The sequence below is a fragment of the Lipotes vexillifer genome, unplaced genomic scaffold, assembly GCF_000442215.2.
Source record: "Lipotes vexillifer unplaced genomic scaffold, Lipotes_vexillifer_v1.1 scaffold306, whole genome shotgun sequence".
NCBI classification, from domain to species: Eukaryota; Metazoa; Chordata; class Mammalia; order Artiodactyla; family Lipotidae; genus Lipotes; species Lipotes vexillifer.
The window spans coordinates 2,023,274-2,034,981 of record NW_006789814.1 but is presented as its reverse complement, the minus strand read 5'-3'; the positions used below and the strand labels follow the sequence as shown (position 1 = coordinate 2,034,981).

Below are 11,708 nucleotides of genomic sequence, written 5' to 3'. Positions count from 1 at the left end.
AGAGTGTGATCACAAAAGCCCTGTGTGCTGACAGATGTTGATTTTCACTCATCAGAACTGTTCTTATGAGATTAGGTTCAAATTCCTCAGTCTAACATTTTAGAGGATACTTAAGGATTTCAGCCCTAAAAATCAGTGACAGCAAGATCCAGTTCCGAACACAAAGAAATCAATGTCCAAGAGCAGAAAATACTGCTGGAACAAAAATATCTAATTTTTAACCCCAAAGAACAGGACTTCTGAAACATAACTAAAGGTTTCCTAACCCCTGCTACGTGCAGAGCCACACCAAAAGGAGTTACTCCATGACGAGAACATGAGGCACGCAATGAGCCCTTACTGTATAAACTGTAGTCCTTCCTTAATGTTCTGCTGCCTTTTTCTTCTCTCCTCGGACACACTGGACATGTTATCCCACACATCCACTTTCTAAAGGAGAAATCTGGAAAGAAACAGGCAAGAAATTACATAAGGCACGGGGCTCCTGGACCCCAGTTAAAACACCCATAATCTAGGTCTTGTCACACGATTAGCTGTGGACATGTCCATCTCCACCACCTTGACTAGGGTCCTGGACACCAAGGACACCACCTGAGTTGTGTCCGTGGTCCCCACCGTCTCGTGCGCCGCGAGCAGAGGGCTTCCACACTCTGCTCACTCCACTTAACAGCCGCGCAGACGCTGTAGGCCCCTCCTAAACAATCCCCACGCTAAAGTCATCTCTCCCCATTTCACCTTCCTTCCTTCGACGACAGGTTTTGTTCCCGGTCCGTCTCTACGCACACGGAAGCAGCCACGAGAACAGTCCTGGCCTTGTTTTGCTTCTGGAAGCTTTCCAGAAGCAAAATGGTTTCACATCCGCTTGCCTCTGGGGGGTTTTGACTTCCTTGTGAGCAGAGTCTAAACCTTATCTGTGTTTTTTGAAACAACCCTTCTCGGTACAACTGATAGAATAAGGATCTAAGTGAAATTACTTTAATTGGAATTTTCTGGAAGGTAAGGATTTACCTTCGATGTAATACTGGCAAATGTCAACACTGTGAGTATTTAACCTGACTAGTCGACGTTCATTAAGCAGTTCTCAGAAAACAACGGGAGAACCACAGAGAAGAGATCTCGGATAAAACATCGTCTCCCAATATCCTAAACTAGGGTTTCTCAACCTCAGCCATTCAAGCCAGATAGTTCTCTAGTACGGAGGGCTGTCCTGTGCACTGCAGGATGCTGACAGCATCCTGGCCTCTACCTCCTGGATGCCAGTGGAGGAGGTAGAGCACCCCCTCCCCTCAGTTGTGACAAACTAGTGTCTCCAGATATTGTTAAATGCCCCTTGGCGGGGGTGGGTAGGGGCTGGATGAGGATGACTGAGAGCTAATGCTGAGAGGACATCGTGTCACATAAACCATGTATTTGGACCCACGTGACAGGGAAATGGCACCCCTGTTTCAAGTACGGAGCTGAAATGTTTTTGTTTCATTGCTTACCATTTGTAAGCAAGTTTTATTTTATTTTATTTTTTTGTTTGTTTTTTGGGTTTTTTTTTTTTGCGGTATGCGGGCCTCTCACTGTTGTGGCCTCTCCTGCTGTGGAGCACAGGCTCCGGACGCACAGGCTCCACAGCCATGGCTCATCGGCCCAGCCGCTCCGCGGCATGTGGGATCTTCCCGGACCGGGGCACGAACCCATGTCCCCTGCATCGGCAGGCGGACTCTCAACCACTGCGCCACCAGGGAAGCCCAGCAAGTTTTAAGTCTACCTTTTTTCAAAGTGTAGAGTGGGGAGGGAGGCTGGAATACCCTGGAGGCTCATAACTGGTGCTAATACTTTTTGTCTTTTATTTTTTCTCCTTCCCGTTTTATTGAGATTATCATTGAAATACAGCACTGTATAAGCTTAAGGTGTAAAACATAATGATTTGACTTACATACATCATGAAATGATGACCATAATAGGTTTAGTGAACATCCATCATCTCATATAAATATAAAATTAAAGAAATAGAAAAAAAATTTTTTCCCCTTGTGATGAGAACTCATCTACTCTCTCAACAACTTTCATATATTTTCATACAGCAGCGTTACTTATATTTATCACATTGTACATTATATCCCTAGCACTTGTTTATCTGATAACTAGAAGTTTGTAGCTTTTGCTTTTTGTCTTTTAAATATTTGTCAGTTCTAAATATTTTGATCTTCTATCTAAAAGTTGGTTACTTTACTGAAGTATTACTATTTACATGTGTAAATAGTATTTTTAAGGTATTTGCCTTAAAATACTATGTTTGAAATTATCCAGAATTAAAGGTTTAAAAAGCCCATTATACTGAAGTAAAACAGCATTGTTTCTGGAACTTGTTTTTAAGATAGTCTAGCTTAAAGGGGGGTAAATGGGTGAGCATGAAACAAGAGTAGCAAAAACATGGGCCACTGCTCCAGCTGGACGAGGGGAGGGTATGTGGGGCTCATTCTTCTACTTGAACATGTCTGGCCATTTCCATAATAAAAAACTGTTTAACTCATATGTATGAATATTTACAAGGTTCTTTAAAGAGGCACTACTTCTAAGAGAAAAAAGATGGGAAATTAACTCAATGCCTGTCAAAAAGGAAATGGTTGAATAAATTGTGCTGGAGGGAAAAGAAGGCAAAGTGCAAGTGTCCACAGTAAGACCCTGTTCTGTTATTTTAAAAGGGGTAAGGGGTATATGTTCATATTTGTTTGTGTATACACAAAATAGCTCCAGATGGGATCACAGAAAGCTACAGCAGTGAGAGAAACCCAGGGGTTCAGGCAAAGGGGTGGGACAGCGTCTTTTCACTGCAAACCTTTAAAACTTTTTTTTTTTTAACCTTGTAAACAAATGATCTCTGGGAAAAGAAATAAAGTATTAAAAGAAGTCTACAGGGCCTCCCTGGTGGTGCAGTGGTTGAGAATCTGCCTGATAATGCAGGGGACACGGGTTCGAGCCCTGGTCTGGGAGGATCCCACGTGCCGCGGAGCAACTGGGCCCGTGAGCCACACCTACTGAGCCTGCGCGTCTGGAGCCTGTGCTCCGCAACAAGAGAGGACTCGATAGTGAGAGGCCCGCGCACCGCGATGAACAGTGGCCCCCGCTTGCCACAACTAGAGAAAGCCCTCGCACAGAAACGAAGACCCAACGCAGCCAAAAATAAATAAATAAACAAATGTGGGGTTTAAAAGAAAAAAAGAATATCAAAAAAAAAAAAAAAAAGAAGCCTACGTAGCTTCTGAGCCCTTCCTTAGAAAGATGACTTACCGGGTCACCCAGCCCTTTTCTTCTATTTTACTTAAAACACAGTCAGAACCTTAGAACTCAAAGGCACTGCACTTGGGGGTCCAGGGAGATCAGGCCAGAGGGACTGGGAGAAAAGAAGTGAAGCCAAAGACAAGAAGCATCCCCTCTCCTTCCGTGAGGGACATGTCTCCCAACCCCTGTCTGGTGGGGTGGGGAATTAGTTTGAGGTTCACTCAAAAAGTAAATCTGTTGGCTCAGAAGGAACTCCGGGGTAATGATAATCTGCCAAGTTAAGAGCCTTAGAGCTATTTCCCCAGAAAGTGCTCGAAAAACCTCGAACCTTGCCCTCTTAAGGACAAAGGGCAGGTGGAAGAGAGCTGACAACTCAAGCAAGTGTTTAAGAGAAAATAAGACGCAGATTCTTAACAGCGTGAAATACCATACCTCCTTTAAATGTTTAAAGATTTGAGGACATAACATCAGGTGATGTCTAAATATAATATGGCAGGGCATTTCATGTTCTGTAGATTTTCCCCCTAAATTTTATTATGAAGAATTTTACACACACAGTAAATTTTTTTTTTTACAATGAACAACATATATCTCTATACTACCTATATCCTACAACTAATATTTTGCTATATTTATTACATCTGCCCACACTTCCGTCCATCTATCAACCCAATTCTGGTAAACTGCAAACTGAGTAGCAGACATCAATTATAATTTACCACTAAACACTTCAGCATACATATCATTACCTGGGGTTCCACATTTATTTAGTTTTTTAAGTTAAAACGCACACAATTTAAGGCAACTTTTAACAAACGATACACTCATGTAACCCAGACCCCGGTGGTGAGACACACCATCACTGTCACTCCAGAAAGTTCCCTCAGGCCCCTTCTCTAGCCAATCCTTGCCCCACCCCCAGCCCAGGAATCACTGTTCTGATTTTTTTTCCACCATAGATTAGTTTTACCTGTGAAATAAAGCCTCCCCACCCCCCCATCTCATTTTAAAAGAAAACGATAAAGGCTTTATACACCATCTTATTTTCAGATCCAGTCAACAAAATCTGGCCTCAATTTTCAAGTGAGAAAGTATTTGATAAAGTTAATCCAACAATCACTTTCCTTCTTCAAACTCAGCAACACATGACAGGTGTCCACTGTCTCCTCAAAACAGGGGCTTCATCTCCAGCTGACCTCTAAACGTGAGGGCCCTGGGGCGTCATCAGACCCCCCTTCCCCCAGGCACCCTCTCCCCTCAGGGACCTCCTGCTCTGCCCAGATGTTAAATACACTCATCTAGGGTCCGACAACTCCACACGTCTGTCCCCTGGCAGAGCTTGGTAGATACCCTCTACCTGGTAGTTCTACTTGGGTGTCCAGACATCACACACTGTTTGGAGAGCAGGAGTTTAAATATTATGACAGTGAAAAGGAATGTCGCCTTCCCAACCCTGTCATTCTACCACCCATTTGCCCTGTGAAGGCAATCAATCAATACCATTGTTACCGATCTGTTGTGTCCTGACAAAGACACTGTGTGAACCAAGCTCTATCTTGATTGTAATGGTAGTTACATGAATCTATACATGGGATAAAACAGCATAGATACACACACACACACACACACACACACACACACACAGGCGTGCGCGCGCGCACATACACACACGAATGAATGTAAAACTGAGTCAGGTCTGTAGTCTGGTTAACAGTATTATGTGAATGTCAGTTTCCTGACGTTGCTATTGCACTACAGTTAGGTAAGATGGCACCACTGGGGGAAGCAGATGAAGGGTTCATGGGATTCTATATACAACTTTTGCAATTTCCTGTGAGTCTATAATTATTTCAAAACAAAAAGTTAGGGCTTCCCTGGTGGCGCAGTGGTTGAGAGTCCGCCCCCCGATGCAGGGGACACGGGTTCGTGCCCCGGTCCGGGAAGATCCTACATGCCGCGGAGTGGCTGGGCCCGTGAGCCATGGCCGCTGAGCCTGCGCGTCTCGAGCCTGTGCTCCGCGACGGGAGAGGCCACAGCAGTGAGAGGCCCGCGTACCGCAGAAAAAAAAAAAAGTTAAAAATATCCTGTGCATACGTTATTTTTTATACAAACTGGGGCTCCTAACACGTTCTGCACCTTGCTTTTCTCGATTGGTACCTCATATCTTAAAGGTCAGTCCATATCAGCACGTATCAAGCTGCATTACCTTTAACAGCTGTGCAATGTGCTCCGTGATATGGCTGCACCATAACATCACCAGCCCCCTAGTCATGGACATTCTGGTTGTTTCCAATCTTTAAAAGTTCACCAGGTACACAGAACATTTCATATACGCATATCTTCAAAGAATTTCCGTAGGATGAAGGGTATGTACATTTCTTTATTTTGCCAGCTACTGCCAAGTTCTACCAAATGACCCTACCCACCACCAGTGCACAAGGGTTCCTATTTTACCCCTTCACCAAGAAATTATCAAATGTTTCCATCACTGTCAGGGAGACGAGAAACAGTGTGACAACTGTGGTTGGGGTCCTGCTTGTTCTAGTCTATCATTAGTGAGGCCGAACACCTCTTCAGATTTAAGAGCTGTTTGCACTTCCTTTTCCATGAACTGTTTCATTTCCTTCACCCATTTTTCTTCCAGGTTGGGCTTTTCTGACTTATGGAAGTTCTTTATGTGTTGAGGAAAGCAGTCTTTTGTGATGTTATTATTATTTTCTCCAATGTGATGTCAATCTTCTGACATTGGTTATGGTACATTTTTTTTTTTTTTTGGCTGCACTGGGTCTTTGCTGCTGCGCGCAGGCTTTCTCTAGTTGCGGCAAGCAGGGGCTACTCTTAATTGCGGTGCGCGGGCTTCTCACTGAGGTGGCTTCTCTTGCTGCGGAGCACGGGCTCTAGGTGCGCGGGCTTCAGTAGTTGTGGCACGTGGGCTCAGTAGTTGTGGCTCACAGGCTCTAGAGCACAGGCTCAGTAGTTGTGGTGCACGGGCTTAGCTGCTCCGCAGCATGTGGGATCTTCCCCGATCAGGGATGGAACCCGTATCCCCTGCACCGGCAGGAGGATTCTTAACCACTGCGCCACCAGGGAAGTCCCAGTTTTGGTACTTTTTGATAGCAAAAGTTTTATTTTTAAGTAGCTGAGTTTATCAATACTTATTTTTATGGCTTATGGATTTTGACATACTCAGAAATGCCTGCTCCACTCTGAGATCATAAAATAATTCTCCACGTTTTCTTCTACTATTCTCACTGTTCCATTAAAATTTTTTTTTTCATAAACTGGATACGTGTGTGTGTGTGTGTGTGTGTGTGTGTGTGTGTGTATTTCCCTCCCAGATAGCTACCAGTTGCCCAAACACCATTTACAAAAAGGCCTTCTATCCTACACTGATATGCCTAAGGCGCATACAAAATTCTGGGTCAGTTTGTGACCTTTACTCAGCGTTTTTAACTAGAATGCCCCTTAATCCTACACCCTCCTCCCAAGACTAACCTTTTGCCCAAACTTACCTTCTTAGTACTAAAACCACCTTCTGGCCAATTGCTCAAACCGGAAACCATTCTCTCACCACATCCAGTCAATCCACCGACAAAGGCTCCATCAGTGATACCATCAAAATACATGCGGGACACCCCAAATCTGTCAGTTCTCAAACCTCCTCTGCCACCTCCGCCTGGGCCACAGGTGGATGTCGAAATACCCTCCTCTCCCACCTCTGCTCTCAGCTCCCTATCCTCTCCGCTGTCCCCTCCACCATGCAGTTCCCACACGAAACTGAAAGGAATGCTCTTTAAAAGCACAAATTGGTCATTGCAGCCCTGCTTAAAATCCTCTGCCGGCGTCCCCTGGGCACTCAGAATCAAATCTAGACTCCTGCCTGTGACGCCGCCCTCACCCAGCCCGTCGCACTGGCCTTCTTCCTGTGGGTTCCTGGGATGAGTCAAGGGCTCTGTTCTTCTGGGACCTCGTGCCTGCTGTTCCCTTTGGCCACGACACTCTCCCCAGATCTGCACGGGCCTCTCACCCCAGAGTCTTGGCTTCAGTGTCAGCTTTAAAGGCCGTCCCTCCCCCCCAACTCTGTCGCCACACCCCACTCTCACCCCATCATTCCCTTCCAGGGGCCCCCTATCTTTCTTAGTCCTGATCACCTTACACTCTCTGGGTCCAAGTCAATGAAAACTTGAATGAAGAATGAATGAAGTGGCCAAGCGTAAAGACAACGCTCCGTATAAAGTACCTGGTACAGCCGTTCACTCAAGGCAAGTGTGACAAACCAAAGGATGGGGCCAAGAGGATGTGACCAGAGGCCAGCAGGGCCGGCTGAGGTGGGCCCCACCTCCTTAGGGAGCAAAGCAGGGGGGTAAATCAATAGGGTGGGAATCAACCAGAGACAGTGACAGAGAAAAACCTGAAACCATAAGCTGCTCAAGGAGTGCGGGCGAAGGGTTTCATTCATTGTCAACAGGGGAAAAGAAAGTCAGCCACACCTTTTTCTCCTTAAACAAAAAGGAAGAGATGGGGGTGGGAGATCTGAACAGTAAAAAATAAAGAAAGAAAATACGCCAGAAACTCAATTAGATAGGAATTTCATTCAATTAACTAAACTCTTGCAAGCTGGAACATACATCACCTTTCTGGAATCAGCTGATTTTAAGTTCCTTACTCACTATGAAGCTTTACAGGAGCAAAGGTCCCCTGGTTCTCCAGTATAATTCCTTACATATTTATTCCATACTTGTTAGGTGGAACCCATTATAGTAAAGTCCAGTACAAAGCTATAACTAAACCATGAAATGCTAAACCGTAAAATTTTGGCCTTACATGGTAACTTCATAAACTAGCTCCCCTTATCAGAAAACACCAAAGAAACGAAATGTGACTACAATATCCGGTAGAGATGGAAATAATAGCTAACACCGAAGCCTCTTAGTGGACACCGGGTATTGTTCGAAGTTCTTTACACATATTAAATCATCTAATCCTCCTAAGAACCCTGCGAGGTAGGTACTTAAGAGGAAACGGAAGCACAGAGAAGTGGCGCAAATAGTCCAGGATCACACAGCCTGGAAGTGGCCGAGCCGGCCAGGCTGGCTCCGAGCCTGAATTCCTATCCACAGAGCAATTCCGCACCGCGCGTGCCAGGAGGTCGAGCACGGCTACGCTGGCCCTGGGCTGGGCTCTGAAAAACACATGCAGCTGCGACAGACAGGTGGGCACTTCAAAGCCACTAGAGAGGAACAGGACAAACACACGTCTCTGCACACACAGGCACACATGATGACGTGTGCAAGGGACATGATTTAAAACAACTCAGACAAGCAGAGGGTGTCCGCGGCGTGGACACAGAGAGTTAGGATAGCACTCTGGGGCCAGAGCTTTGAATGGAAATACGCTCCACCCACAACATCACGTGTTTAGATGCAAGGAATAAATATTAAACAGCCTTACTTCCAAGATATCTTCATACAGAACCAGAGAAGGTGACCCAGGGAATGCGGCACAGTGCCTGTATTTCTGACTAAAAAGGTATTCCTAAGTTTCAAGTGAAAAATTATAATTTCCAGTCTGTATTCAATGCTACCCTCAGACTCAAGCCTGTCATGGTAATGGCATAAACAAACACGCACACAAAGTAGTTAAAGTTCCTGTCACCCCAGCTTGCAGCAGTGTTCGTGCACTCTGGTAATACTTACAAAAGCACATGGATATATTACATCCCTCAGTGACCACAAACCCAGGGAGGGAAACATTATTACAGATGTTCTATCACTTTCTTGGAACACTCAAACTCCTACTGAATACTTCATGAGACAGTTTCCCCCTTTTACTGAAAACGAAACCCCCATGATGAAGGCTGTGCTAAACAACATCACAAAGGAAATTTCATATTTTTGCCACACTCCCACCCCTGCCCCCGAGCTATCCATTTTGAACTTGCTGTCAGATATAATAACATGTGCCAGGTGCCCATTATAGGGCCCAGCCCTCCTAAGGCCCAGGGGACATCTCACCTCATACAGGAACCCTGCATGGGAGGAATGAACAAGAAAGATGTGAAATCTTCCAAACAGCTTGCCCAGGGGCGCACAGACCCTGGGTCAGTGACATGTCCAGGACTGCAGAGGAGGTATTCTGAAGTGCCAGATTACTCTCCCGCTCCAGACTCAGGTATTCTAATAAAATACAAAGGTTCCACTTCCTTATTTGTGAAACAGAAAAATTTCTGCCTCTCTCTTATTGCATCCATTACCTGGCTCCCAAAGCTTTGAAAGATATGTGAAATTAATAGTAATCAATTAACTAAAAACACATCGTTAAACTCATAATAAAATTAAAAAGCAAATTTCTTGTTGGGGCAAAACCTGGTAAGGACAAGTGGCCTTGTTTCTTTATATCAAAGAAAATTTTCCCCTCCACTTAATGTGCTTCATGTGTGTATGAATTAAAACAAACGTACTGGGACTTCCCTGGCGGCACAGTGGTTAAGAATCCACCTGCCAATGCAGGGGACATGGGTTCAAGCCCTGGTCCGGGAAGATCCCACATGCCGCGGAGCAACTAAGCTTGTGCGCCACAACTACTGAGCCTGTGCTCCAGAGCCCGCAAGCCACAACTAGTGAGCCCGCATGCCTAGAGCCCCGTGCTCCACAACGAGAGAAGCCATCACAAGGAGAAGCCCGCACACCGCAAGGAAGAGTAGCCCCCGCTCCATGCAACTGGAGGAAGCCCGCGTGCAGCAACGAAGACCCTATACGCCAAAAATAAATAAATAAAATAAAATTTAAAAAAACAATAAAAATAAAACAGATGTATTGTCACAAGCATAAACTTTTAAACTTCTGGATTAATGTTTTACTATTTATTCCCCCTAAAAATACTATCTAAAGTTTTCCTCTTGATTTGTAAACACATCACACTTTGGAGAAAACCACTTCCAACCCTAAGATTCTGGAGAAAAAGTATTTTCATTTAAAAACAAAAAACAAACCAAAAAAACACCTCAAGATACTATCCAGAAGTCGTCTCCACACATCATACTTTCTCTTGAAAGCCCTTCTAGAGTAACCAAGGCAACAGAATACAGACATATTCTGTTTCTACCTTGTCCTTTATTGGAATGCTCACAACTTTCCAAAAGTCACTCTCACCATTCCTAAAGTTGAGGATCTATAGTAATTGATTCTCTCCCACTTAACATTGATTTAACCCTCCCAAACTGGCAAGTTTTACAGTTAATCAAAATTAAGAATTAGGGGACAATATGGTTGACAACCACCATATTTATTCCCAAAAACTGACAGCATCTGAGGGCCGGGAAGGGAAGAGAGTGTAGGTCAGGGTATGACGAGCGCCCAAGAAAAAGCCACAGTAACTTGGAAGAAGGCATTGAGGTGGCAGAGGCCCTGAAAATTAACATGCTCTTTGCATCACACACACAAACACTGAAAATATTCAGCTTTGATAGCTCATGATCTGACTCTGAGACGAATCTTACACAACTATTTCCAGACTACAATACACAGCATACAGACATTTTTTTCAACAAAGAAAGTTCTGTCCACTAATTTAAATTATTCTGCAAATTAGAACAAGATCCTCATTAAGCAATCAGCTCGACAGTTCAGTTGAGGGTGAGAAGGAAGAAGCAGGGGGTTCCTTGAGAGGCTAAGAGAGAGGAGGCCACGTGCCATCAGAAAAGCAGTTAAAAATAAGCAGATGCCATAGGCTCCCAGCTACCCCTGCCCCCATTCCGATGCTCTGGCTGAACACTGTCCAATAGAAGTATAATGCGAGTCATATACCTAATTTTAAATTTTCAAGTAGCCATGTTAAAAAAAAAAGTAAAATGAAACCAGTGACATTAATTTTAATAATATATTTGCATTAACCCAATATGTTCAAAACATTATCATATCAACCTGTACGATTTAAGTTGAAAAAAATTAACGAATGAGGTATTTTACTTTTTTTTCCATATTAAGTGTTTAAGGTGTGTCTTTTTCACTGGGAGCGCATCTCCATTGGGTCTAGCCACATTCCAAGCGCTCAAGAGTCCCTGGCGATCAGTGGCCACCTTCCTGGGCAGCTCACATCGCCTTTAGGCAGACCCTTGGTTCTTAAATACCTAACTACATATGCGGGGACGGGGAAAATACCCGACTCCAGAAAAATTCACCCAATCAGGGTGCAGGCACAAGCTCTCGGGACCAGCCAGAGCTTTCCAGCTGGACCACACCCCTGCAATGACCGTCCCCAACAGGAAATTCACGCTAATGGGAACTGACAGGTCTTCATTCTTTAAGGGTGGGGAAAAGAAACCAAAAGCCCGGCCGTCTCCGTATCCACAATATAAGACAGGAAACCATCCGCCCACGTCCTAGGACGTGCGCCCCGCGCAAAAAAAAAGGGAGGGTGGTGGTGGTGGGGAGTAACCC

At 44.7% G+C, this 11,708-nt stretch overlaps 1 protein-coding gene across 1 annotated transcript in view; it reads right to left on the bottom strand.

The window, feature by feature from the left end:
• ZC3H7A (zinc finger CCCH-type containing 7A) overlaps positions 1-11,708 on the bottom strand; it is a 35,969-nt gene that overhangs the window by 23,484 nt on the left and 777 nt on the right. The window contains exon 2 of the mRNA XM_007462822.1: positions 341-442. Within this exon, the coding sequence (XP_007462884.1) occupies positions 341-408 (68 nt within the window). The 5' untranslated portion in view covers positions 409-442. The remainder of the gene's footprint in view (positions 1-340; positions 443-11,708) is intronic.